Here is a 27,854-nt window from a genome sequence, read left to right as displayed (position 1 = left end):
TTCAGGACTCCCCAGTACCCAGGACAGCCCTTTCCACTCCCATCAAGGCCAAATTTCCCCCTGTTATCTCCAGTCATCCTGCCTACTTCTGACTCTCTGGGGTCAAAGGGAAGAAGGGTCATTCCTCTCCCACATGCCACCCTCCAGTGAGGGTTGCCCACCCTCACCTTGAAGAGTTTGAGCAAGTCCCACGGCTTGCCCAAGTCTTCCCTTCTCCAGGCTCACTGTCCTCCACCCTGTTTTGCTCCTGTGTGGAACCTGGCCAGCTCACTAATCCCCCTCTCTCTTTGTCCCTCTCCTGTGTTCCTATGGATCTTTGCCGTTCCCCTTCCTCTCCCTCATCGCCCTTTTTCTGGGTGTGTGTGTGTGTGTGTGTGTGTGTGTGTTGCCCTGGGGGAGGAAGTGAGAGCCTAGCAGTCTCTAACACTCTTGCTGGGGAATAACCAAAGAGGTGTAGCTGGGCACGCTGTGCCAGAGGAGAGGCCTCTCCAGAGGAACACCGCTGGAGCGCCCTTCTCCAAGTACCAGGTGCCAACAGGGACTAAAAGGAAATCCTTGGAGGCAGAGACTGCGTAAGCTTTGACCTTGGTTCCCCAATGTTTGGTACCATGCCTGGCTCGGAGAACGTGCATCTTCCCTGCCTGTTTTTCTGAAATGAAGGCAACGATAAATTAACTTCACAAAGTTTTTTTTATTCTTTTTTTATCTGCTGTCACTTTAACAATATATATATATATTCTTCTGTTGTGGAATCTCATAACTATTTTAAATATATATGTAGATATTTTTCCACTTCATAAACTGCAGAAGAGAGACTCTGAAGAGAGTCCCAGGAGAATCCAGGCTCTTTTAATACCTGCAACAAGAGGAGAGCAAAAAAGCGATTAGGCAAGTCGTAGTTGTCAGAACATCCAACTCTAGAACCATAGAAGCATAAAGGAAACAACACAGACACAAGATATGACAGACAGCTGCGTGACCATCTAGACATGACAACAAATACATGACAAACGGCACTAACTGAAACAGGAAAGAGGATTTTAGGAACCTGGAGAAGAATCCTGCCCCGGCTCGAGGGACACCTGAGGCAGAAAGGGGGGCAGGGCAGGAACATCATTCCACCTTATCTAGAAGAAAATTCTGAAGTTCCAAAAAGTCAGCAGTAGGAGAGACTTCAGTAGAAAATCTCCAGCAAGATTGACACTTGGGGTCCCCTATGGGTGGAAGGCCTTTTGGTTTTTACCTGCATCTGGGCTCAGAGTAAAGACATTGGGAGAAGGTGGGCAAGCTCCCAGGGTGCTCATGGCAATACTGCTGGGGAGCGTCAGGAGTCAGGATTGCCAGTCCAGCTCCTTCTCCAGGCAGGGAAGCTCAGTCAGGAAAAAGACACACACACACACACACACACACACACATGCACACTAACACTGAGACACACACAGCCACGTGAGGCATGGGCCCTTACTTAGCATGGGGAAATGGGAAAGTGCTGACCACTTCTCCACTTTCGTCTGCAATGGCCTCATAAATCCATGTCCGGTTGCGGCGGCAAGTGGGCCCACACTTGGTGGATTTGCACTTGGAGCATGGGTAGAAGCAGCCTAGGCACTCTCTCTCCAGGCAGTCACAAAGGTCTTCCCCATTCAGATTCAGCCTTCCTCTGTCATCATATTTCTTCATGCCTTTCTTGCCACGTGGGAGCTTCACAGGTAGTTGAGCTGAGTGGGGGCCAGCTTGGTCATAGGGGCCAGCTTGGCTATTGGCATCAGCTTGGCCTTGGGGGCCAGCTTCAGCTTGGCCATATGCGCCAGCTTGGCCGTAGGGGCCAGGTTGGATATGGGGGTGTGCCTGGCTGTGGGAGCTGGCTAGGCCATAGGGGTGGCCTTGGCCACGGCAACCAGTGAGGCCACGGCCACCAGTGAAGCCACGGCCGCGTCCGCGGCCACGGGTGCTGATCTCTTCTTGGGGACCAGTCTGACCATGAAGGCCAATCTGGACAGAGGGGCGGGTCTGGCTTTGGTAGGTCACCAGACCTTGGGACTTCATATCGAGGCGGGAGCCGGTCAGGATACGGGTTCTGGGGCGGCCGCGGGAGGTGATCTGGCCACTAGGGCCAGTCTGCATGCTGGAGGCCATCTGGATGCTAGGGCCGGTCTCAACACTGGAAGCGATCTGACCACTGGGGCCTGTCTGGACAGTGGAGGCAATCTGGACACTAGAGGCGATCTCGCTACCGCTGGGCCCCGCTGCAGCACTGTGCTTGCCTTTTACCTCCTTGGCAGTCAGCTTCTTCTTCTGGCCTCTTGACTTCTTCTCGGCCTCAGCTCTCATCTGATGCTCCTCTTTGACCTCCTGCTTCTTGGCCTGCTTGTTCATGAGGCGAACTGATCTCCTCACCACCACATCCTCCTTTTTCTTAGACTCTTGAGAATGGCTCATCATACCGGCCACTGGAAGGCAGCTTCTCTTGCTGCCTTGAGTACTCTCAGAAGTAGCTGCAGGACCTTAGGAAGGACAGTAGGCACATAGGGTCACTAGAAGTGAGTGTATGTATACTGGTGTGGAAGGACACTGGATTCAGGGACCAAGAAACCGCATGGGCTGAGGGCACTGAATGGGCATAGATCCATGGGTAGGCCTCTGCAAATGGGGGTGGGGGGTTCCTTGAGCACCTCCCCAAAGGAGGGAGAAGGGGGATGGGGCCAACCAGACTGAGAAGGTCACCTGAAGGGAGGATCCACACCTGACTCAGGCCACATCTCTTCTCTCTCTTTTCCTTGTTCTTTCCCTCCTCCCCAATTCTCATTCCCCCACCTGGCTTCAGTTCAGTACCATCAAAGCAACTGACACTAAGGCCTGAATGGGGTCCCCTGACCTCTCCACAAATCTCCTCTTGGTCTGGGTCTCTCTATCCACTTATTGCCCTGGTTCCTCAGTGTGGGCCATCCATTCCCCCAGCCCTGGGTGGAAAGGTCAGCCTAGTGCTCCTTCCTGTCCTCCTCCTCCTTTTCATCTAATTTCAGGTTACTCCAGCCCTTCTGGGCCATCATCTGGCCCATTGCCAGTGATCTTCTGGAAGCCCAGCTCTGTGTCCTACAAACTCCTTTCCATCCTTTACTGTTTCAAGCAACATTTCTTCCACTCCATTCCCTGTAAGGGAAACCTTAGCCATCAGAGCTGTGTGGGGGTACCCGTGCTTTCTCTGGGGCAAGGCAGGAGGAGGTGGGGAGAAAGTCTACCCTGGGACCACCCAACCTCAGGCTCCTGGCTTCTCTCCTGTTGAAAGCAGAGCCACTGGGCTGGGGAGGGGCAGATGAACCCCTCAGGGAACCCTTTCCATTGGAGGCTGAGCCCCTGGCCTCAGAGCCTCCAGAGAGCTGGTAGGTTGCCCAAGACATGACCCTGCCTCCCCCCAATATGTAGATGGGAGCTTTGAGACTAGACTGATTTGTTATGAGTGGGCTTGAACTCTGGGATTGGAGGGCAGAAAAGGGTGATAGCAAATGGGGGAAATGGTCTATTTCTTCATCAAAATTAACTTAAGTGCATGTGGTCAGAGAGCAGGTTTACATGGTGTGTTCAATCCAATAGGTTTGTACAGGCTGGTGTTTCCATTAGGGGAGTGAAGGGTGGCTGGTGGGTATCACCTGACAGAAAAAGAGCAAATTTCATTTAAATGCCCAGCTGGGGAAAGAATATGTTCAGAGGTTCAGGCAGGGCTGTTTTGTCCTTGCTCCCTTAAACTCAACATCTCTTCCTTCAAAAACACCAGCATTTAACACAAGGAAGACCTGAGTTCCTAGCTGGCCTCAGGCACTTCCTAGCTGGGGGATCCTGGGCAAGCCATTTCACCTGTCTGCCTCAGTTTGCTCAACTGTAACATGGGGATAAGAATTGCACCTGCCTCCCAGGGTTGTGGTTAAGATCCCATGAGCTATTTGTAAAGGACTTTAGTACAGCCTGGGCCATTGGAGGTGGGAATAAAGGCCGGTTCCCTTCCCTTTCTCTTTCCCCTGGGTGGGGGATGGTCAAGTCCACAAGAATAAAGAGAATTGAAATGTTTATAAAGGGGAGGCTGGAAGCAAGCCTCCCTAACTGGACACTTTGGGATCTAACTCCTAAGTGCAATTTAGCATTTCCTTCCTCTTTGAGTGAAAAACAACCTTATTCTGAGAAGGGCTACATGGGCCTGGTGTACATGACCCCCAAGAGGCTAAGAAGGCCTGCCAGGGCCAATGGTCATGGATTCCCTCCCTCCCTCTCTGGAGAAAGATCCCACCTTTTTCCTCTGGGCCCCTTCATTCAGAATCCTCAGATGCTGACTGGGCCTCCCCGCCCCCCAGAGGCAGTGAGCAGGGGCAGGGGCAGGGCTGGGCAGAGAGGCTGGGAGATAGATGCCCCTGCCTGGGGGGCAAGGACAGAAGCTCAAACTGGAGCTGGCTCAGACTGGGACTGTGCCCAGGGCCTCCGTACAAAACAGAGAGCTTGCTAGGGGCTAGATGGAGAGAAGGAAGGCCTGGCCAGGATTGTGCGCTGAATGGCTCCAGACACCAATGGCCCTGGGCCCGGGTCTTGCCACCCACCACATCTGGGCTTTAATTGCCAAGGGTTACTTGCCTTTGGAGTCTTCTGCCAGCTAAGTGTTTGTCTTGGAGAAACCTGGAAGAAAAACAGACACAGGGGTAAATGAGTGGGATTTCTGCCTAAAAAGGTGTCTCCTCTGTGCCAGGCACTGGGCTAGGTAGGCCCTGGGGAGCTAAAGAGAAGAACAAAACCATTCTGGCCCTCAGAGAGCTTACATGATGCTGGGGGACAGATACCACCTGCCCTCGGGTGAGGAAAGTGAAAACCCATGTCCTCAGTAGGCATGAGGGATTCCAAACTTTCAGCTCCCAGATGTCCATTAATCAAAGTGTTCAGTTGTGAATTCTTTGGCTTCTAAGGTTCCACTTTGCTGACGTAGAGATTACCGAGCCCTACCAGTTCGTTTTCTAGAAAGGGAAACTGAGGCCCTGAGAGGCTAAATACTATCCTGGGTCACAAACACTTCATTAATTTCAGGACTGAGGCCACAATCCAGATTTCCCGATTCTCATTTCAATGTTGTGACTGCCTTTGATTGGGCAGATTGAGAGGAGTCGTGGATTAGGTCAGGTGGCAGGATGATTGGCCTATCTTTTTCTGCCCTGGCCCTGGAAGGATGGACCCTCTCCAGGACCCCTTGAACAGTCTAAGGGCCCACCAGGCACGTGGCCATTTTAGGGGCCTCTTGGCAGCAAGCCGATCGGGACAGGTGGTTGGGGTGAGGAGTAAGGTCCCAGGCAGGGGGCTGGCAGGCAACCAGGAAGTTGGCCTCAGTCAGGTAGGGCCTCCCCTCCTGGTCAGCAACAGACAAGAGGTCACCTCCCTCACTTGTGGGCCACCTCTCACACCCCAAGCACTAGGGTAAACAAGGGGTCTCTTAACTACTTCCTTATTAATCAATAAATAATGTTTCCACCTATTTTCCCACGATTCAGCTAAATGCAGGGCCCTCAGCCCTTCATGAAATATCATTGATATAACGACTACATAAAATAATAATCAATAATATAAATAATAATAACATAATGTACTATTTTATTATATTAAATCAACCCTGTTGCATACCTTACAGAAACCTCCCCACCCCATTCCTGGTAGGCTGAGGACCTGGTTGTTTATGTGCTAAGGGTCCTGCAAGGCCTGAGAGGCCCAAGGTGTTTCCTCCAACTCAGTTCCCAGGTAATACACAACTACAGTGGCTTCAGTGCCCCCAGAAGCTCCGTCTCAGGGCTCTGAGCCCTCCCCCCGATCCCAGCCCCTTGGTCCCCCCACACAGAGACTGGAGAAGGATGAGAAATGAGGCCTACCAGGCATCTGCCCCGACCCCCCATATTGTGGCCCCTTGTTCCTCCACCCCCAGAAGATGGAGAAGGATGAGAAGTGAGGCCTACCTCTCTGGGGAGCCCTTAGAGACAACCTGCCTCGATGTCTCCCAACGACAGAAAGGAAGGAACCTGCTCTGCCCCCTAGGGTTAAAGGGATGTAGGAAGGAGCAGAGAGAAGGGTGGGGAAGGGCAGAGGGGCACTCACAGGGAGGGAGAAGGAGCAGAGGGGGAGGAGCAGAGAGGCCCAGAGGTGATGCTCCGCCCCCAACAGTAGCAAAATGGAGTTAGGGCTGGAGGGGGCCTCACAAAATCATCTAGGAAAGCCTCCTTTCACAGAGCAGGAAACTGAGGCCCAGGGAGGGGAAAGGCAGGCCCTGGATCACACTGATGTGAATATCAGAAGCCAAATTTGAACCCAGATCCTTTGACTCTAGAAAGGAGTCCAGGAGGCTTTCAGGGAATCTGTCCAGCCTGCTTCCTAGTTCTCCATACCCTGGGAATCACACTGGCTGCACCTGCTGCATTAAGCACCTACATGTGGCTAGCACTGTTCTAGGCACTGGGGACACAAATACAGTTCGAAGCAAGTCCCTGTCCTTCTCCTTCCCACTTGTCTGCACGAATCACGTAAGCTCATAACTGTTAGCCCCTTCATCAAGTATCAATTATCTATGTGACAATTAAATTTAATAATTGTCAAATTACATCATATTTAATTACCACCTATTGAATATCTTGCAGGAACCTCCCCTCCCCATTCCTGGTTGGCCAAGGGCCTGGTTGCTTATGTGGTCAGGGCCCTACCTGGCCTGAGAGGCCAAGGTGGCTCCTCCAACTCAGTCCCCAGATAATACACAACCAGAGTGGCTTCAGTGCCCCCAGGAGCTCCTTCTAGGGCTCTGCCCCCCCCAGACCCTGGCCCCTTGGCCCTCCTGCCCAGAGGATGGAGAAGGATGAGAAATGAGGCCTACAAGTGCTCTGCCCCCCAGACCCAGGCCCATTGCCCCTCCCCCCCAGAGAGGATGGAGAAAGATGAGAAATGAGGCCTACCTTTCTGGGGAGCCCTTAGAGACAACGTGCCTCGATGTCTCCCAACGACAGAAAGGAAGGAGTCTGCTCTGCCCCCTAGGGATAAGGGGATATAGTCGAGGGCACAGGAAAGGGCAGAGAGAAGGGTGGGAAGGGGCGGAGGGGCACCCTCAGGGAGGAAGAGGAGCAGAGGGGAGGAGCAGAGAGGCCCAGAGGTGCTGCTCTGTCCTCAGCAGGGACAAGATGGAGTTAGGGCTGGAAGGGGCCTCAAGGTCATCTAGGAAAGCCTCCTCCTTTTACAGAGGAGGAAACTGAGGCCCAGGGAAGTGAAAGCACACTGATGTAAATATCAGAAATCAAATTTGAACCCATATCCTTTGATTCTAGAGAACAATCCAGAAGACTCTTCAGGAGTCTGTCTAGCCTACTTCTCAATCCACCCACACATCTTACAATTTTACTATTTCAGCTTACAGAGAGAGCTCTGTAGTTTTTCTTTCTGCAATAAAGTTCCCCTTTTAGCTATAGTAACCCATGGTACTGAATTGACTCTCTGGGTTTTCATGGATTTTGTTCAGTCTCAGGCATTTCATCATTTTGCCAGTCTTCATCCATTTCTTTTATGTTCTCAGTTACGCTAGCCTACAACTGATTGTAGTAACTTCTGAAAATTGTCTGTGTTTTCTTTTTATTCATTGCATATTCATCTTGGCCATTTTGGCTTTGGTCAATTTGGAATATTTCTTCTCATTCTTTCTGTTATTGATCCTCCAAGTTCCTTACCCTCTTTAAGCCTCAGGTCCCTCACTTGAAAAAAGCCCTTTTTTGACTTGCTTTACCACTAAGGAGCCTTCCAGCATTCACATTCTCTCATCTCATATACCTGCCCTTCTTTCGGTCTTCATTTCTTCCTTTACAGTAGCGTGGTGAGGTTCTCTTATCTTCTCTAATATCACCTCCTGCTCTACCTTCCATTCTCTGAGCCTCATTTTTTTCCTATGCAAAGAGTAGGAGGTTGCAGTTGATCATTGCCAAAGGTCACCTTCAGCACTGCCCTTCTATGTTCCTCCACCCCTTCCTTCCCTAGGCATCAGCTTTTTCTTCTTCAAACGAATGGCACTGGCACTTCTAGCAAGAACTTACATACGCATCTAGCTCCCTACTGCCACCTCACAGTACCTAGAAATGCACCACATTTAACCAAGAAAACCAATTATTAAAATTAGGAAAAGAAACAAAAGCATTCCAAGGAAGCCACCAGAGGGGGAAAATACAACAGCAAAAATACAGAGGAAATGAGCAAAGATAATTTCTAAAACAGTGAAGAAATATGATGGGGTAAGAAAATCTCAGTTTGAAACTCCAGAAGAAGAGATATTTCTGCCAAAACTCCAATTAGAATCTTAGACGAGAATGCACTGGACCCGAGACCCTCAGTAGGTGGAAAGTTCAATAAAGGAACTGAAGGAAGAGAAAAACAGTGAGATTAGAGTTCTTAATGAAAAACTGAAAGGAGAATTGATGATTTAGAACAGGAACTGGGCAATCTTTTTTATGGTTTTGAGAATGGGTCTCTCTATGTCACCCAGGCCAGGAGTCCAGCTGTGTGCCATTCAGATGCCTGATCCCACCGCTAATCCACACGACAGCTCTGACCTATTCTGTTTCTGGTCTGGGCCGGTTTGTTTCCCTTGTAACTGCCTGTTTGTCTCCTCCTCTATGGAGCTCACCGTGTCAGTGCCACACAGGTGTACAGCCCTGATCAGCTTCTGCCTTCTGCCACAGGTGGTTCAGTCGCTGGAGCACCGGGCCTGGAGTCAGGAAGCCCTGAATTCCTATCTGGCCTCAGACACTTACTTAGATGCACCATCCTAAGCAACTCACTTCACCTATGTCTGTCTCAGTTTCCTCAACTGTAAAAGAGGGATAATAATAGCACTTACCTTCAGTGTTGTTGTGAAAATCAAATGAGCCAATATGTATTCGTAAAAGCCCTTAGCACAGTACCTGGCACATAATAAAGGATTATTCCCCTCACCTTCCCTTCGCCCAGCTCAGGATTCCCCGAGCTCGATTGATCCACCAACCTCAGCTCCCCCCCCCCCCCCGTCCCTCCCCCCTCCGCAGTAGCAATATTATAGGAGTGTGTCACCACTCCTAGCCCAGAAACTAGCAAATCTAAGCAAAGCCATGGATACCACGAAAGAAAGAATGGATGAGAGAAAACTAAAAACATTTAATGAAATAACCAGAAATGGTAGAGCTCCTGCGACCAGCCACTCCTCTCATTGGTCCCAAGATCTTTAGATTTTTGGAACTCACAAGGTTGTCACCAGTCCTATGGGATGCTCATTCACCTAAGATCGAGAAAGAACAAACATAAAAGACGCAGAGGCAGCCAGGGGCCCTAGTGCAAGCTCGCTTCACTGAGGCCATGCTCCAGATGGGGAGCAGTGGTGTGGTTGCCATGGTACCAGGATGGAGAAGGACCTATCCTTTTCTACCCCTCACAGGAGTGGCATCATGACGCTGAGAGAGTCACAGCCAAGAGGGCAGTCAGAAAGGAGGAGAGAAGCAGGAAGCTGGCAGCTCCCTTTTGTACATCCACTGAGTCATTAGCTTTTTCAGCTCAGCAGCCAATTAGGGGACACCTTGTCATCTAAAATTGCGAGCTATTCAGCCCTGACCTGGCCAGAAGTGGCCAGAAGCCAGCCCCCAGCTCCCTTTTGCTCAACCAGAAATAGCCAGATAATATTCCCTGCATCACACATGTGACGCTTCTACATACTCTTACACACATATGCACACATACACACCTGTGTGTATGTGGAGAATAGAGTGCTTTCTGTATCTAGCTGGTTGTTCAGTAAAAAGCAGGTAATAAGCACCTCTTTCCTATAGGTCCAGGGATCTATGGTCTGACTGTACACAATTTAATTACATTTTTTAAAGCATTTATTAAGCGCCTACAGGATACGTGGTTCTTGGGGATATAAAGCAAAATTAAACAGTTGATGCCCTAAAGGAACTCTTTTGGGGACCAAAGCATGGGAGGAAGCAGCATGCTCGAGCGCACACGCGCACGTGTGTTTGTGTGTGTGTGTGTGTGTTTATGTGTGTTAATCTGTGTGTGTGCATGCACACGCATACCCACAAAATGTATGGAGAATAAATATACTCTCCTTTTGGTGGGTCAAGAGCACTCCTGTCAGGATCAAGCAAGGTCCCCTGGGCGGCACTTGGCCTGAGCTCTGAAGGAAGGGAAGGATCCAATGATACCCAGGTGAGGAGGGAGGGCCTAGGTGGAGGCCTGGAGTTGGGAGTACTGCTATTCCATCTACCTCAGAAATTCTGAGAAGACTGTCAGCAAGGGAAGGAGAGCCAGAGCTAGGCTAGGGAAACTAGGATATTGCCCAGGGGAGAGGATTTAAGATGTCCATTTGCCCATTTGATTCATAGGAGGCACTTCTTAGGCTTAGCCACCACTGGTGGCTATACAGTCTTTCCTCCTCTGCCTGCCTTTGATCCATGACACTGATGCTGTACTTCCAGTGTAGAAATTTTGCGTTTCTAGGGTGTACTTCCTCCCCCACTGAAGGTGCCACTCTAGCGATCCTCCCCCATGTGCTCCAGAGAAAATATTGTTAGTCTCAGCTCTGAGGGAGCAAGGAGGCTAGGTTTCCCTTACAGTGAAGGGGTGAAGGAATGTTGCTTGAAAAGGCCAAGGATGTAGGGGAGTTTGTAAGCCATAAACTAACTTCCAGGAGTCCCATGGCAATGGGCCAGATGATGGACAAGTAGGGTTGAAGTGGAGGAGGGGAGGAGGAGGAAGTATTTGGGGGAAGGAGGATAGGTGGGCTGGATGCTTCTACTTAGGGCTGGGAGACTGGATGACCCTAACTGGGGAGCCAGGACATCAGGAGGGTAGACAGACCAAAACCAAAAGGGGATTTGCAGAATTCATGCCCAGATGTTAGGGAGAAGTTTTAAAAGTGGAGGAAGGGATGGGAGGTAGCAGACACACATCCCACTCTTAAGCAGCATTGACTCCAGGAATGTCCCTTCCTGGGGTCTTGCTTTGGCTGGGCACTGTGTGGCCTGGCTCCCTGGAAAGGCAGCCAGCAACCACAGCAACAACTTCTGTTCAAAGATATCTCACTCCCACTTTGTGTCAGAGGACAGAACTGGGCCCAGGGAGTGGAGAAACCTGAGGGACAGATTGTGGCTAGACGGAAGAAACCTTTTTAATCATTGACACTGGTCAGAAGTGGAACAGGCCACTGTAGGGGCAGGAAGTGGCAAGAGGCTTGGTTGGGATTTTGTTGATGACCTCAGAGGTTTCTGCCAGCTCCAATCCTGTGAGATCAGGTCTGCAAAGAAGCCCTGGGACAGGGAAACCCATACAGGCTTTGGTGTCAGTTTTGCTCATCCTAATACAGAGCTGAAGCCAGGTCAAGGAATGAGAATTGGAGAGGAGAGAAAGAACAAGCAAAGGAGAGAGGAGATATGCCCTGAGCTAATTTCGCCTTATACTTTCAGGTGATCTTCCTCAGCTTGGCGTCCCCCATGTCCTTCCTCTTCCTCATCTTGGGAGGTACTCAAGGATGCCCCAATTTCAGAGACCTGCCGTTAGGATCCAGGCCCTGCCAATTGGCCCTGCCAATGTTCTGGGTCCTTGGGCTTTCTTGATTCCTAAATCTGACTTCCTCCCACACCCACATCCATTTATAGTGATGCTATGTACCCAATATGTATTCCTCAGGTCCAGTAGCAACTTGTAAAGAGAAAAAGGAGAGCAGAACATGGAAGTATCTGCCCACCAGTGATTGAAAAAATGAGTGTACAGGTGGCATTCCAAGGTGAAAAGCCCAGTGACAAGAAAGAAGAAGCTGCCCATGATGGGGTTTCTATGGAAAACTGTGAAATGGGAGAGAAACAAATACAGGCAGTAGTCCAACAATTTAAAAGTGCAAAATCCAATAGCCCGGGCAGAAGCTGCCATTCCTGAAGCCAGGAGGGAAGGCCAGGTGGGCCAGGGAGCCACTGTAAATCCTGGCACTTTTGAGAACCCGAAGTTAGATCATCGTTACCTATCTAGAAGACGGCCAAAGATCAGGAGAGAACGGAGGAAATATGACTGGAAAGGCAGGCTGCTCTGTAATGGTTTAGATGTGTGTGACTGCTTACAGATCGAGTGTTCAGGTTGTTTCTTTCCATGCCTCAAGTGTAACTCCAAGAAATGTGGAGTCAGATGTTGCTGCAATTGCAAGTGGGTTTATAACAAGGTGGAGGATCAGTCTGGAGACCTCTTCAATGTACTTCCCTTTGCTTGTTCCCAGTAAGGTCCCAGAAGCGCTCTGCTCCCTTTTCTTTCTAATGCTGAACTAGCCTCTTTTCTTAGTAAGTGAGGTGTGGGCAAAGGGCTGGAATGGCACTAGCGACAACTGATCATTCCAGCATGATGGACCAATAAGTGCCCCATTCCCTTGAGGATCGCTATTAAAGTTTATTGGAAAGTTTGTCTTCCTTCACTTTAGGAGTGTTTTATATAGAAAGTAAAATAAGTGATCTCTGCCCTGTTATTCTTCCACCTTCAGTTATCACCACAGCCAGTTCAGAAATGTCCTTTAGATTTTGAAAAGAGAAAGGAGACTTAATTTCTAAAGCCAGAGGCTATTTTGGATGCTAGAATTAGTACTTAAAGATTTAAAAACAAGACAAAACAAAAAAGCAAAACACCAACCACCCAAGACAACTAGGGTGCAGTTATACTTGGTGAGGTTAGAAATAGTTGATTATATTCATGGTATTAATAAGTTCCTGCCTATAATCATTTTTTTCTCCCTCGCATTGTTAAAGATTATTAGAGAAATGTGGATTCTCTCTGACTTTTGTATGTCAGAAGATACTTGTATTTCCAACAAAAATAAAAGCAATTTGAAATTGAAAGGCATTTTTAAATCAGAAAGCATTTGGTTAAATTTTTAGAAGGTGTTAGGGGGCTTTGCCTTGAGACAACCCTAGCAGAGCTCTGGACGATCATATCCAGCTGGGTATGACTAGGGATAGGCAAGATTGCCTCACTAACAGGGGAGAGGTAAGAAAGATACATATGAACTAGACTAAAGTATGGTACTAGTACAAAGAAAGAGAAAATGTAGAAAAAAGGAGAGAGGGATTGAATCCAGGGAGACACAAGGGAGAAAAGGAGACAAAGAAGGAGAGAGAATGGGGGGCACAAGAGGGAGAGAGAAGGGGGGACACAAGGCAGAGGTAATGAAAAAGATGGACTGGAGAGAAGAGAGATGGATGAGAGAGAGAAAGGGAGATGAAAGAGAAAGAGGAAGAGAGAAACAGTGTGTGCAGCATTCATACCAATAAGATCCTCGAATGAAGGTTGCAGGAATACAACAAAAAGGCAGAGACCTCCATTCTTCCCATCTGTCCAGCACCATCAAAGATGTGACCCTAAAGGGGCCCTCTGACACACAAAGCCTCCTGGAGGAGAACCCTCCACCCTTGGCCCACATTGACCTTTCATCGTGTGCCATCTTCATTCCTGGCCACCTCATAGCTTAGGGGCTCCTGGACACTCCCCCAGACACACACAGTTTCATTGGGCCTATTTGCCTTGACCGTCCTGGGTTCCCAGGTAAAATTTGATCCATACATTAAAACAATCAGCAGAATATCTGACATGGACCCTGCACTGACTCCAGGGCCAACCTTCACAATCCTTTCCTGTCTATAGGCAGCCTAGCTCCAGAGCAGGGCAAGTCCCAGAGCTTCCTGGTGGCCCAGTCTACAGCCAGGTGGCAGATTTTCTCAATCCAGGGGGAAGGAGTTAGGAGTACAGAAATGGGCACTTGATTGGATCATAGACTCAAAGTAGTCAATTCAATTGAATAAGCCTGCCTTTCTTAAGCATCTACTCTGTGCCAGGTCCAAGGCTACCAGCTCAACAAGGAATGTCCTCTGCCCTCCCAGAGCTTACAGTCCCCTGGGGGAATATAACAAGATCCTAGAGGCATGAATGAGCAAATGCAAAATAAATTCAAAGTACTTTTGGCATAGGGAGAGGCAGGGCTTACTAACAAGGGTTGATGGGACTATGAAAGGCCTCATGTAGGAGGTGGCACTTAGTCTGAGCCTAATGGGAGTTTTGGCTTTCAAGAGGAAGAGGTGAGTAAGGAGAACACTTCAGGAACTGAGGATGAGGAGGAAACCAAAACTACAAAGTGGGAGATGGGATGTAGCATACGGGGAAACATCAAGAAGGCTGCTTTGGCTGGAATGTAGAGTGTGTCCAAGGGAGAGACAGGAAAGATGGAGCCCCACTAGGAAGGGATCTAAATACCAAATAGAAAAGGGTTTCTTACTCAGGTGTCTTGAGTAGGGGTGTGACCTGGTAAAAACTGTGCTTTAGGACCATCAGTTGGTACCTCTATGGAGGACGGACTGGAGAGAGGATGCAGGGAGACCAAGTAGGTTTCTGCAGTAGCCTGGGCAAGAGGCAATGAGGACCTCAATTTGAGTGGTTTGGGAACAAATGGAGGAAAGGGGATGGATAGGAGAGATTTTATGGAGGTAGAATTGACAAGAATTAGCATCTGATTGGGGTGAGGGAGAATGAGGAGCCAAAAATGACTCAGAAATTTTGAACCTGGGTGATGGGAAGGATGCCCTCGAATGAAAGAGAAATTAACCCCTCCAGTCCTATGATTCAGTCTTCCATAGATTTTCTAAGGACAGAAAGTTTCTGATCATCTAAATATTTCACTTTTTCTCTTCCTAGCCAAAGTATGGATTTGTGCAAATGAAGAGGGCAGGAGAAGAAGGGGGAGGGAGAAAGTACAGTGGTAGCATTCATGCTAGCAAGAACTTTGGATGAAGGCTGCAGAAATAAGGCAGAATGGGCCACACTTCTGACTTCTTAAAATATCCCACTTCTGGTACCATCATCTCCAAGTATCCTGCACAAAAGCTGGTGCCCCCAAAACATTTGATAAGTGTTCAACCACTAGGGGGACACTATTAGCCACTAACCTTATCCTAGTCAGTAGAAAGATTGTAGAAAGGTTTAGAAGCTGGGAGTCTCATTCTCACCCTGGAGATTATTGAACTGAGCTGCAGTGAGGAAACATGAGGCATTGTTAGGTTATCTGTGGTTCAGTTCTGTCTATAGTTGGGAAGCTACGTGGCTCAGTGGATAGAGTGCTGGGCCTGGAGTCAGGAGGATCTGAGTTCAAATCTGGCCTCAGACACTTCCTGTCTGGCTGGGCAAGTCACTTCACCCTATTTGCCTCAGTTTCCTCATCTGTCCAATGAGCTGGAGAAGGAAATGGTAAACCACTCCAGGATCTTTGCCAAGAAAACCCCAGCTGGGGTCATGGAGAGTTGGACACGACTGAAATGATTAAACAACAGCAACTATGGTTCTCAGGAAGTTGCTGACCTCTCAGCTCTGCCTCTCTGGTAGCCACTTCTACACATTAAGTCTAGTAGGGGATGAATTGAGTGTGGATTTATTCATTCAGAAGCTGCTTTGAGCCTACATCCTACCAAAAAGCCTCCCCCTTCCCCCTCCACATCTGCTATATTTTTCAGAGCTCAAGTCATGTGAATTTAGCATAGTGAAGTCACTCCTCTCAGGAACAGACAAAAGATGGTCAACTATGTATAGAGAAAGAAGAATAAAAGCAATAAATAAGACACAATAAAACATTTACAATTTGGCTGTGTACCCGAAACTTCTCCCAGATCTAGGAAGTTTGCTCATATGACTAACTAAAAAGCTGTAAGAATTGCACAGTTCAATTTGCTTAGTCAACCCCACCCCCAGCTGTCCCTCTTGGAAGCTAGCAAAAGATTGTAGACAATACAACACAGTTTGCAACTTCTATTTTACTTATCTATTCTTTAGAAGGTCATGAGATGAAGACTCAACTCCTCTTCATTGTGGCCCCAGGCAGTCTCAAGATCCTGCACTTTTTTGGGGGCAGGGTGGGAAGAGTAAGTCTATCTTTTCCAGGCTAGAAGTGCAGTGGCCATGCACTGGCCCAATCCCAATACAAATGAGCATGGAAAATTTAACCTGCTCCTATTCTGGACCTGGGCTGGTCCATCCCTTCTTAGGCAGCCTGGTGGTCTTCCCTTCTTGGCAGAGGCAGAAACACATCAGTGCTTGAGCCCTACTGCATCTCAGAACTCCGGAACTCAAGTGATCCACCAGCTTCAGCCTCCCTAGCAGCATGGACTATAGGCATATACCGCCACACACAACCAAGGCTATTTCATTTAATGTCTTATTGTTGATAGGGCCCTCCCTTTGCCACCTTTCTGGGGGTTGACCTGAAGCTTAATATTAAAGGTGCAGCATAAAATTCTGTATTCTGTGTTGAGGCACAAGCCTGCCAGAAGTCTTTTTTATTCGTCTAGGTTATTCTAATGTAAGCATTTTTGCTTAGAGAAAGGCCAAATTTCAATGCCAATAAGACCAGTATGGGCCAGGCAGAGCCACCTCTATTTGGAAGACTTACATAGTCAACTAACCAGAGTTGAAGGACCTTTTGAACCATTATGAGAAGTTCTTTTGGGATAGAGTTGCCCTGTCTTGCTGATTCCTCATTGAAAAGAAAGCCAAGTCTGTGATACACAGTAAGGGGTATGCTTCTGGTCACGTCTGTTTTTGTAGCCACCTTCTATGTTGTATATGGGAATCCTTAAACCAGGGGTGGGGAGCTTGCAGCCTCGAGGCCACATGTGGCCCTGTAGGCCCTCAAGTGCAGCCCTTCGATTGAATCCAAACTTCACAGAAGAAATTCAGTCAAAGGGCTGCACTTGAGGGCCTACAGGGCCACATATGACCTCGAGGCCACAGGTTCCCCACCCCTGCCTTAAACCATGCCAGAATAAGGCCTTCCTGGATCATCCAGAAGTCAACTTTCTGATCTGGGACTAAGCTAATCCCAGCTGCACTGGGTTGCTTGTGATTTTAAATAGAAGAGAAATGAACGTTTTCTGAAAGAAATGGAGGCTAGCCCAATCCTGCAACCTGGTAACAGGTATGTTTTCCTCACACCTTTCCTTAACATTGAACAGCAGACCAAGTCTAGTTATGATGGCTTGGTTAGTGAGCAGAGCTCCTCTGGGAATCCCATAAATTCCAATGTTCTCTGTTTAGGGCTTACCAATTGGCATAAACTGGTATGTTCAGGATTTTTCTTTTCTGTTTGTTGGAGCTTTGTTTAATGCGTGTAGATTTGCTCTGTATTTAGAGATATAAAGACTTACCAGGAGCTCCTGACCATAAGGTTGGGATATCCTCCCAACTAAAGGAATGTCTGCAAGGTCGGGGAAACCTCCAGTGTGGAAAAGAGGTTAGGAAGCCAATTATGTTGAAATACAGTTGCCAAAATGTATAAAAAAGAAGTTGATAGCCTCTCAGGTCAAGAACTTCTGCTCTCAGAGGACACTTGTTTGACTGACAAAACTTTGAGACCTGACTAGCATCCAACTGTCCTTACCGCCTGGGAGAGGTAAAAAAGATTTATTTGGATACCTTTGGAATAACCAACACTGCTGCTGCAATCTGGGATGGAAAGAGAACACTCATTAGTTGGTACAATTAGAAAAGTCTCATCCTTATCACAGGAGACTAACTGAATCAGCCCTGGATGGGTTTGAGAGAGCACCACATCATTGCTGCACTAGGCAACCACCCTTAAAGCTTCCTCATTAATGAGGAAGATTATCCCACAGACTGAGACATTCCAATGCAACAGAGCATGTCTTGAGGTATAGCACTTTTTAAAAGAGTTAGGATTCTTGTTTTAATTAAATTTATTATTTATTTTTAGTATTCTTTTTAAATTCTGAGTTTCTGATTCTCTCCCTCCGTCCTCCCCGTCCCCCAACCCACTGAGAAGGCAAGCAATATGATATCAATTATTCATGTGAAATCATGTAAAACATATTTCCATATTAGCCATATTTCCCAAAAAAGCAAGAAAAATAAAGTAAGAAAATGATATTTCAATCTGCACTCAGAGTTCATCAGTTCTCTCTCTGGGGATGGATAGCATTTTTTTTATCATGAATCCTTTGGAATTGACTTGGGCTGTTGTATTGATCAGAGTAGCCAACTCTTTCATAGTTGAGCATCATTACAACATTACTGCTACTGTGCACAATGATCTCCTGGTTCCTCTCACTTCAGCTTGTATCAGTTCACGTAGGCCTTGCCATTTTTTTTGAAACCACCCCCTGCCTCTCGTCATTTCTCACAGCACAATGGTACTCCATCACAATCATGGACACCACAACTTCTTCAGCCATTCCCCAACTGATGGTATCACCTTGATTTCCAATTCTTTTCCACCACAAAAGGGCTATTATCAATATCTTTGCATATGTAGGTGCTTTTCCTTTGATTTCTTTGGGATACAGACCTAGTAGTGGTATTGCTAGATCAAAGGGTATGCAGTTTTATAGCCCTTTGGGCCCAGTTCCAAGTTGTTCTCCAGAATGGTTGGAACAGTTCCCTATTCCACCAACAGTTCCCTAATGTACCTCTTTTTCATCGTCCCCTCCAGCATTTGTCATTTCTGATAGGTGTGAGGTGGTACCTCAGAGTTGTTTTAATTTGCCTTTCTCTAATCAATAGCGATTTAGAGCATTTTTTCAGATGACTATAGGTGGCTTTGATTTCTTCTGAAGACTACTTGGTCGTAACCTTTGATCATTTATCAAGATATTGATTAGAATTTTAAAATAAAGTCCTGTTAGACTACAGCAATTTTTCCAAGAAATCATTCATTTTGACCAATTTGGATTGATGCCAGGGATGTAAGGATGGTTCAACACTAAGAAAACAATCAACATAATTAATCATGTTAAAAACCAAAACATTCCAAACCACTTGATTATGTCAATAACTGCAAAAAAATCTTTGACAAAGTACAATATTCATTTATGCTAAAATTTTAAAACCTATGAAATATGAGTATAGAGGGATCTGCTTAATATCACAAAAAGTATCTATCTAAAACCAAAAGGAGGCATCAGATGCAATGGAGATGCCCCAAAACCTTTTCCAATAAATACAGCAGGAAAGCATAGGATGCTGCTCCTCTCTACTATTATTTGATACAATTCTACAAGTGTGAGAAATAGTAATAAGAGAAAGAAATTCTCTAATGTATCTAAAGATACATTAAAAAGATAGAAAACCATCCCTATTTGCTGAGGTTAGGATGATTTACTTGGAAAATCCTAGAGAATCAGCAAAAAAACCTAAATGAGATAAAAACCAACTCCCCTCCCCATCAACTGCACTCCTATATAATAATAACAAAATATAAGAGGCAATAATAGAAAGGGAAATCCCATTCCAAATAACTACCAAATGCATGAAGTGTATGGAGATTGAGCTACCAAAGCACATAGAAGATTTGCATAGACTTAATTACAAAGAAGCACAGAACAATTGAAATAGCTGGAAAAAATCCAGTTCATGGCTTGGCCATGCTAATATAATAAAAATGACAATACTACCAAAGTTAATTTACACTCTTAATTCGATACCAAATTTTCAAAGGGATTTGAATAGACCTTTAATAGAACTTGGTAAAATAATAAAATAAATTTGGAAAAAACCCCCAAAGATCAAGATTATCATGGAAAGCAATGAGAAGAAGTAGGGATGAAGGGGGAATGACACTTTCAGATCTCACACTATATTATATACCAGCAGTCATCAATTAACTATCTGGTATTGGTTAAAAATAGAAAGGTAGATAAAAGGAACCAACTAGACAAAGAAAAAGAAGCATCAGAAATGATGGAAGGGTTTAATAAACAGGCAAGGGACTTACAGAAGAATTTCCTATTTCATAAAAACTGATGGGACAACTAGAAAGCAGTCTGGCTAAAGGTAAGCTTAGGCCAGCACTTTACACCATGTACCACAGTACATTATAAATGGATATATCACCTTAATATTAAAGATAATATTATAAAAATGAGAAGAGAAACAGATCATATACCTCTCACTGTTATAGCTAGGCGATATATTTTTAGCCAAACAAGGGATAGAGGCAATTACAAAAGATAAAATAGGTAACTTTGATTACATGAAACTGAAAAGATTCTGCACAAAATCAATGTAACTAGGATAAGAAGGGAACCAGGAAAAAGAGAAGAAAGTCTTCATAACAAATTTCTCTGATAAAGGTTTAGTATCCAAGATATATAAACAATGAACAAATACACGTGAGACCAATAGCCATTCCCCAATAGATAATTGCTCAAAGGATATGAGCGAACAGTTCTCAAAAGAATTGCCAAGTATTCACAACCACATGAAAGGATGCTCCAAGTCACTAGTAGTAAGAGAAATTCAATTCAGGAAAACCGTGAAGTCTCATCTCAAACCATGAATATTGGCAAAGTTGACAAAAATGACAATAGTTAATGCTGGGAGAATTGTTAGAGGATAGGCACACTGATACATTATTAGTGGTATAAATGTTTTGGAAAGCAATTTGGAATTGAATAAATAAAAGTGACTACAATTTCCGTACACTTTGACTAAGAGATTCCATTCCTGGGCTTATACCTCAAGGAATCTATTGATAAGAAGAAAGTTCCTATAGATACCAAAACATTTATAGCAGCACTTGTTGTGATAACAAGGAATTTGGAAACAAAGTACATTGGGGAATGGTTAAACAAATTGTGGTATCTGAATGTAATAGAATACTACTGTGATGTAAGGAATGATGGCTGTGATGAATCCAGAGAAGCATAGAAAGATCTCTATGAATTTAATGCAGAGTGGAGTAAGCAGAGCCAAGAAAACAATATATACAATGTAAATGGCAAAAATCACCACATACACACAAAAATGAAAAATGAATGTTGTAAAATTCTAAAGATCAACCATGCCTAGAAAAAAAGAGATGTGAGAAGACATTCCCAACCCATTTCTTTGAGGGAGGCCCACAGGGTTGAACATATTTTCATATTTTTTCATTGTATTGATTGGTTGTGCTGATTTTTTCCTCTTTCTTATATTAAAATACTATTTGTTATATTGGATGGCTCTCGAGAATGGAGAGGGATACTGGAGAAAACTTTGGTGATGTGAAAAACAAAGGACATCAAGAAAAAACTTAGTTAAAAGATAAACTCACAGTAGTGTCTAGGCCAGGCACCGGGCATATCAAAGAACGAAAGCCTCCAGCTCACTTTCTAATGAGGTAGACGATGTGTACGTATATAAATAGATGCAGAATAAAGATAATGCAGCTGAGAAACAAGGAAAAGCCTCATGTAGAAGGGGGTCCTTGAGCTGCCTCTTGGAGAGAGAGGGGGTTTCTGTGAGGCAGAGGTGTGGAGAGACAGCATTCCAGGCATGGACCAGTGCAAAGCGCAGAGGCTGGACATGGGGTAGCTTCTGTGGGGAAAGGAGAAAAGGCCATGACTTACCCATGAATGATCGTTTGGCTGAATTGTAGAGTACAGGAAGAGGAGTTATAATGAGGCTAGAAAAATAGGTCAAGTCCAGGCTGTATCAGTCTTTAAGCCTGTGGCTCTATGTGTTGGTCTTTATATTGTTGCTGATTCTCCAGCTGGAGGAGGCAACTGGTGGCACAGTGAATAGAGCACTGGACTTAGAGTCAGGAAGAGCTAAGTTCAAATGTGACCTCAGATACTTACTGGCTATATGACCCTGGGCAAGTCACTTACTCTCTTGGCCTGCCTCAGTTTCTTCATCTATGAAATGGAGACAATAATAGCACCTACCTCCCAGGGTTGTTGTGAAGATCAAATGAGACAATAATTGTAAAGCACTTTTCTACTTTAAAAAAAGAGCCCTTTTAAGCTAGAAATAAGAATTAACCTACTGTAGGATAAACTTCTATCTGTAGTTATTTCATAACTATCTCAGCATCACCTTTTCCCCCAAGTCTTTTTCCAAATCACATGTTTGATTTGAACATATTTAACACAAGTTATCCACTAAGTAATTCCTTTTTCCTTAAAGTCATTAGATCCTAAGGTTGGCACTGGGAGGGGTATCAGTTAACATATAGCTAGTTCAGCCTAATTGCCATGGTTGCTGCTTTGAAATAAAAAGGTTTGCCTTTGGTTTTATTCGATGCAGGCTGGCTTGATGTGTTGGGTAAAAGTATGACTTCAGCAGTCTTGAAAAGGATGAAAACATCCCTACATATCTTCTAACCGGCTCAATTTGAAACAGGCAAGGAACAAGATGATTTAGAAAGTTTCACTTTGGCCTAAAAAGGCAACATCAAATGTGAGATGACATTTGCAAAAGAGATAAACTTTTCGAAATGCTAAGGCTATATATGATCATTGAAAATACCACATAGTTTTGATTCATAGTACTTACTTCACTAATGACATCCTAGAAAAAAAAATTTGGATTTACAAGGTGTTTTTGTTAATTAATAAAAATTGCTTCGGGCAGACTTTCACCTAAACTGCAGCATACAGAATTTTTTTTTCCACAAAAGGTCAAAATCTCAGGTTCTATATTTAATATCTTAGCACCTATTAACAAAGGTGAAACATCCCTGGTGAATTTTTGTTATAATGGGAAGAATGGAGAATTCCTTTAAAAGTTGTCATAATTCACCAATGGTTGAATTTAAGGGTCATCTGATGTTAAGTTTAACGACCAGCTCTCTGAAAATGCTCAATATATTTTAAAGTCAAATTTGCATTATTAACATTTTTTGCTATCATTTTCTTAAGTCTAGACAATCAACAAAATAATAAATCAAGTCCTGAGTCTGATCATTCCAGCAGCATACCCTGCTTTCCCCTCCCCCCACCCCCATCCTAGGTAACTTGAGACATTTTGCCAAGACCCAGGCTATATTCAAAGTGACCATCTCACAAGCAAAGCTATGGCCAATGGAAAGCCCGGAAAGTTTGCGAGTAAAGGGCTAGAGGTGGGAGATGAAGACAACCATAAGAGTAATGATAATGACAGCTAGCATTTGCACAAGACTTGAAGGTTTAGCAAAGTGCTCTACGTATCTTATCTCGTCTGATATTCTCAACCAGAATGTGAGGCAGGTACCATTCTTATCCTCATTTATGGGTGAGGAGGCTGAGAGACTTACCCAAGAGGACACAGCTAGTATCTGACGCAGGATGGAAGTCAAGTTGTTAATACCTTGTCTTATCATCTATTAAAATGCTGGCAGTTCCCAAGAGACGGAGAAGGGAGGTTTAGTGAGAGCCCCTGAGAAGGGAGTCCGATGTAAGAGAGAGAGAGAGAGATGCTTGGTTCTTGTGTCTCCTCTCTGTTCACAGATGTGGTGCCACATGTTGGTGGGCCCCCAAAATGTGCCCCGGGGGGAAGGCTCATGGCAAGGAGCAAAGGCAGTCAGTCATAACTTACCCTTATGAGGATTAGACTGCTGGGGAATGTGTGTCCTTGTATTACTGAATGAAAGAACATCTAAGTGTGGTGTGTGTGTGGGGGGGTGGGGGTGGTGTTCTTTTCATAGTAAGAGAAATCTGGTGTTTTACTACTGAGTAGATCTCAAATGGTGGATCAATCACCTCACTTACCTCGGCAGAAGTTGGAATACAGAATTCCTGTAAGATGGCAGAAGCCACAGAACTGGCTGACATCCTCCCACAGCAGTGGGGACCTCTTCTGGCCAGACCTTCCCCCCATCCCCTTGTCTGACCAAAGCCCAGGGGACCTCAGGCTCATCTATCTGGTTGCAATCCAACTGAAAAGAACAACAGCCACAGTCCTACCCTGCCCACCCCCCCCCACCAAAGCTGCCTCAAGGCAGACACTGAAAGCTGTGAGAACTCCTCCCTGCTCAGCTCTCCCCACTCTACCCCCTAGGCCAGAGTCTCCCACAGCTCAGGCAAGCCCTCCATAAAGACAAAACTGGGAAAGGTCTCCCCAAGGAGCCTGGACTAGCAAGCAAGGCTAAGGCCTCCCCATGGTGAGCCTGCCTTCATGGTTGCCTTCCATAAATCATGCCTTCTTTAGGTAGAAGATTCCCTGCTGTGAGATCTGTTCTGTTCTATCCATTCGAATTATGTCAGAGAAACTGAGGCCTGGGAAAGACCTTAATTTAGATAGGCCAAGGTCACCCATTGCATCCCAGGTCATCGACAGTTGGCTTGACTTATGTCTTGCCACTGGACTCTGATGACTTTGGAGAGAGTGAAGCTGAAGACTGCACAGCCCTGCCTCACTTGATTCCAATTCACCAGCAAGTCAAGACCCCACTCCAGGACATCATTGGTCCTTTTCTAGAATGGACTAAAAACCCCACCCCCCCCAGCTCATATCTAGGTTATAAGAATAGAAAAATGAGTAGTGAGAGTAGTAATCTAAAGAAACCCAATTCTATAAGGGTGTGCCTCAAAAAACCCTGAAGCCTTGGGCTGTCTGTGCCTGGATACGAAAAGGTTAGGAAGGCCTGAAGCAAAGCTTTGTGGCCTTGATTTGACCCTGTGCCTTTCCTCCACTTACTCAACTACATGAGAGAATGAGACATAGGTTTTGAAGAGTGGGGAACCCTGAGCTCCAGAGCTGTTTGGTAGTTATTAGGCAAACAACCATCACCTGAGTTCCAGGGCTAGTGAGAGCTGATTGTTAAATTTTCAGTGTGAGCATTTACGCTTGGAAATAGGTTTGGTTGTACAGTTACTTTTTCCAGTTGTATCTGATGATCTCTGAGCCCATTTGGGGTTTTCTTGGCAAAGATTCTGGAGGGGTTTGCCATTTCCTTCTCCAGCTCATTTTATAAGTGAAGAAACTGAGGCAAACAGAGTGAAGTGACTTGCCCAGGGTCACACAGCTAGTAAGTGTCTGAGGCTGGATTTGAACTCAGGTCTTCCTGACTCCAGGGTCTGCGTTCTATGGACTGAGCCACTTACCTGCCCTAGGCAATAGGCAGGCACTACAGATCAAGGCTTCCTTTATTGTTTTTGATTATCTGGACTTAAGAAAGTGACAGAGAATGTTAATGCAGATTAAACCTAAAAGTGTAGTGGTAGTTTTCAGGGCCCTTTGAGCCAATTGTTAAACATTTACCAGAAACACCCCCCCACCCACAACAGTCTAGCCTTCAGGTATTGAAATTAGGAAGTATTTAGAATGCTCACCACAGACCAAGTTCAGGTTTTGGACTGAGGGCCTAAACCCTCAGACCAAGAAGGGGAGTCCAATGAGAAGCTGGGGGAAGCGTTTTGTTACTACTTTTCTTTCTATGATAGTTCATTAAATATCTTTGCTTTTAATGAACTGTGTCCTATTGGGCAGCTGTTTCGAATTCAAATAGAAAGAAGGGCCACTAACCAGAACCTAAGGATCCCCATGGACCTCCTGTCAACTTAGAAAACCACACATTGATATATTTCTTTTTTATTAACGTATCAGCACATTAAAATCAGGTAGGAACTATCCTTTCATCTGATTCATTCCACCACTTGGTGTGAGATCTTGGTCTCATACACTGGGCCCACACTTTTAGTTGTTTCACTGAATGAGAACAGCCTGGGCTTAGGGATTATTACTGGGTTGTGGGTACAGATAAATTATCCCGCTCTTCCCCCCCACCTCCCAACCAGGGGTAATTGTCAGCTGTCTGATTTCCTGAAAGGCTCATGCTCTGAGAGAGACATCTGATTATGGAATGGGTCCCAGGGAAGTGTATAAAAACAGGGGACAGGAATAGAGGAACAGTCTCAGAAAAATAGTTGTGGGATTTTCTTGACAACCGTTTACCTCCTGTATTCTTTTCTTCCTGGAAAGGGGTAGCCTAATCTAGCGGGCAAAGGCCTGTCTGTTGTTCCCATTAGATTGTACAGGGGACATACTGCGTTGGATTGGTGATTCTGGACTAAAACTTTACCTGGGAACCCAAGATAGGCAAGGCAAATAGGCCAAATGAAACTGTGTGTGTCTGGGGGAGTGTCCAGGAGCCCCTAAGGCATGAGGTGGCCAGGAATGGAGATGGCACAGGATCAAAGGCCAGTGTGGGTCAAGGGTGGAGGGGCCTGCTTCAGGAGGCTTTGTGTGTCAGAGGGCCCCTTTACAGTCACATATCTGATGATGCTGGTAGATACCAGACAGGAGGGGAAGGGAAGGGTACCAAAGAACTAGTTAGTCCCCATGAAGGCAGCTGAATTTGCTAACCACTGAAAACTCCATTTCCATCCCTCCCCTGGGCCTCTGCAAGCAATTAAGGGAAGATGTGATGTAGCCTTGGAGCCCCTCCCTGGGAGGCAAAGCTTGAATGGGGAGGGTCCTCCAGGTTGTGACACATTCTTCCTTCCCCTTGTTCTGGCTGCATGGCCAAGTTTCATGCGACCCTCTGGGTGAAGCGGGGCCCTCCTGCCCTCCAGATGTGGATCTTTCTTACCTTCACCCTCTGGGTGGGGAGGGCAGCCTGCCTGCACACCCAGGTATACCCCTTGCATATGGTTGCCCAGAGCTCTGCTTGGATTCTGAATAGAAGGGAATTCTTTGTGATTAAAAACCAACTTTGGATTTGTTAAATGGCTTTTATTTTGTTCTTTAAATGCTATTACTTAAACAATCCTTATCCATTTCATCTTTGAAACATCTCAATAGCTGAACAATTTCACACCTAGAACTCAACATGAAAAATTAAGCAAATGGGAGAAAAGAGGCAGAAAGATTCCAAAGTGCTACAACTTGACAGAAAATAAACAGCCAGGTTGGGTTTTGTTTGTTTGTTTGTTAACATTTGGGTGCTAATTGCAACAAGAAACAGAGGCAGCCCCTACTTTAGAAACTGAACTGGCTCTAGGGAGGACGAGAGGGCAGGAATGCCTTATTGTCCTTCCTATGCACAGAAGCCCGAAAAAGATGGAAGGTGAGCTTTGTGAGAGCAGCCCTAGGCAGGGGGCAGTTGCTGGTGCCCAGCACTGGAAGGCTCCCTGCTCCCTAGGGCCAGGCCAGCTCTTTGCCCAGTTTTGCCCTACAAGTCATTAAGAAAGCAGCCACTTGTGCCCTCCAAAAGAAAGGGAGGCGGCTGTGTCCCGTGGGCGCCGGGCCACCCTTAGTTGGGATAGTCAAATGGAAATTCGTGGACCAGATCGCCAGACTCCTTTACGGTCTTCGTATAGGTCCAGCGCCGGTTGCAGCGACACTTGACCCCACATTTGTTGGAGTTGCAGTTGGGGCATGGGTAGAAGCAGCCAGGGCACTCTACATTGAGGCAGTCACACAGATCTACACCATTACTAAGCAGCCTGCCTTTCTCGTCATATTTCCTCCTCTCTCTCCTCCCTCTGCCACCCCTTCTAGATGAGGAGTGAGACCCCTGGGAAGTGGCAGAGCTAGGGCTCCCACCAGCTGCCTCAGCGGCTGTTTCCTCCCTGCCTTCAGGTTTGGCCTCTGCTCCCTGGGGGGTACTCTTTCGAATATTTAAGGCTATTAATTGCTCTACCACTGTTTCTATTTCCTTCTCTTCCATCTGCTGGAGTTTTGAAGGAGGCCTATCTCCTGTAGCAGCTTCTTCTTGCTTGGCTTGCTTGGACTTTTTCCCTTTGCCTTTGACCTTTGTACTCATCCTGGCAGATCTTCCACTCCACTTGGGCCTTCCTGCCCTAACGTCTCTCCTCTAAGTGGCTCCACTGGACCTTGGGGATGAGAGCACAAAACAGGGGGGAGATGTCTTGAAGCAGAAGCTGCAGCTTCTGGGTGCTTCCTGGGTGCCTGCTCCAGAAAGCCAGGCCACATGGCGCCCAGCCAAAGCAGGCCCCCATGGAGTCGGAGGTGCTCAAGAGGAGGGCTATGTGGCCACCACCTCCCCTGCCTCCCTCTGCTTTTAAAACTTCCCCCCAACCTCTGGGGACCCACTCTGCAAATGCCCTCTT

General features: G+C 46.2%; 2 protein-coding genes across 2 annotated transcripts; both read right to left on the bottom strand.

Annotated features, from left to right (window-relative positions):
- Nucleotides 1–672: 672 nt before the first annotated feature.
- Nucleotides 673–21,453, bottom strand: LOC118832610 (collagen alpha-1(I) chain-like). Its single transcript, XM_036739911.1, has 4 exons — nt 21,429–21,453; nt 4,618–4,659; nt 1,466–2,504; nt 673–856 (listed from the first exon to the last, which is right to left on the bottom strand). Exons 3-4 carry the CDS (start codon nt 2,440–2,442, stop codon nt 850–852), a joined length of 984 nt encoding a protein of 327 aa, XP_036595806.1. The 5' UTR covers nt 2,443–2,504; nt 4,618–4,659; nt 21,429–21,453; the 3' UTR covers nt 673–849.
- A 5,581-nt stretch (nt 21,454–27,034) lies between these two features.
- LOC118832481 (ARL14 effector protein-like) lies at nt 27,035–27,547 on the bottom strand. The gene has a single exon (XM_036739793.1). It carries the CDS (start codon nt 27,545–27,547, stop codon nt 27,035–27,037), a length of 513 nt encoding a protein of 170 aa, XP_036595688.1.
- Nucleotides 27,548–27,854: the final 307 nt, after the last annotated feature.

This window comes from Trichosurus vulpecula, chromosome X (assembly GCF_011100635.1).
Source record: "Trichosurus vulpecula isolate mTriVul1 chromosome X, mTriVul1.pri, whole genome shotgun sequence".
NCBI classification, from domain to species: domain Eukaryota; kingdom Metazoa; phylum Chordata; class Mammalia; order Diprotodontia; family Phalangeridae; genus Trichosurus; species Trichosurus vulpecula.
Note: the sequence above shows the minus strand (reverse complement) of the source record. Positions and strands in the feature narration are given on the sequence as shown.

What these genes read in the sequence shown, in the direction of transcription:
- LOC118832610 (XM_036739911.1), bottom strand. Translation starts at nt 2,442, where the DNA reads ATGATGAGCCATTCTCAAGAGTCTAAGAAAAAGGAGGATGTGGTGGTG.
- LOC118832481 (XM_036739793.1), bottom strand. Translation starts at nt 27,547, where the DNA reads ATGAGTACAAAGGTCAAAGGCAAAGGGAAAAAGTCCAAGCAAGCCAAG.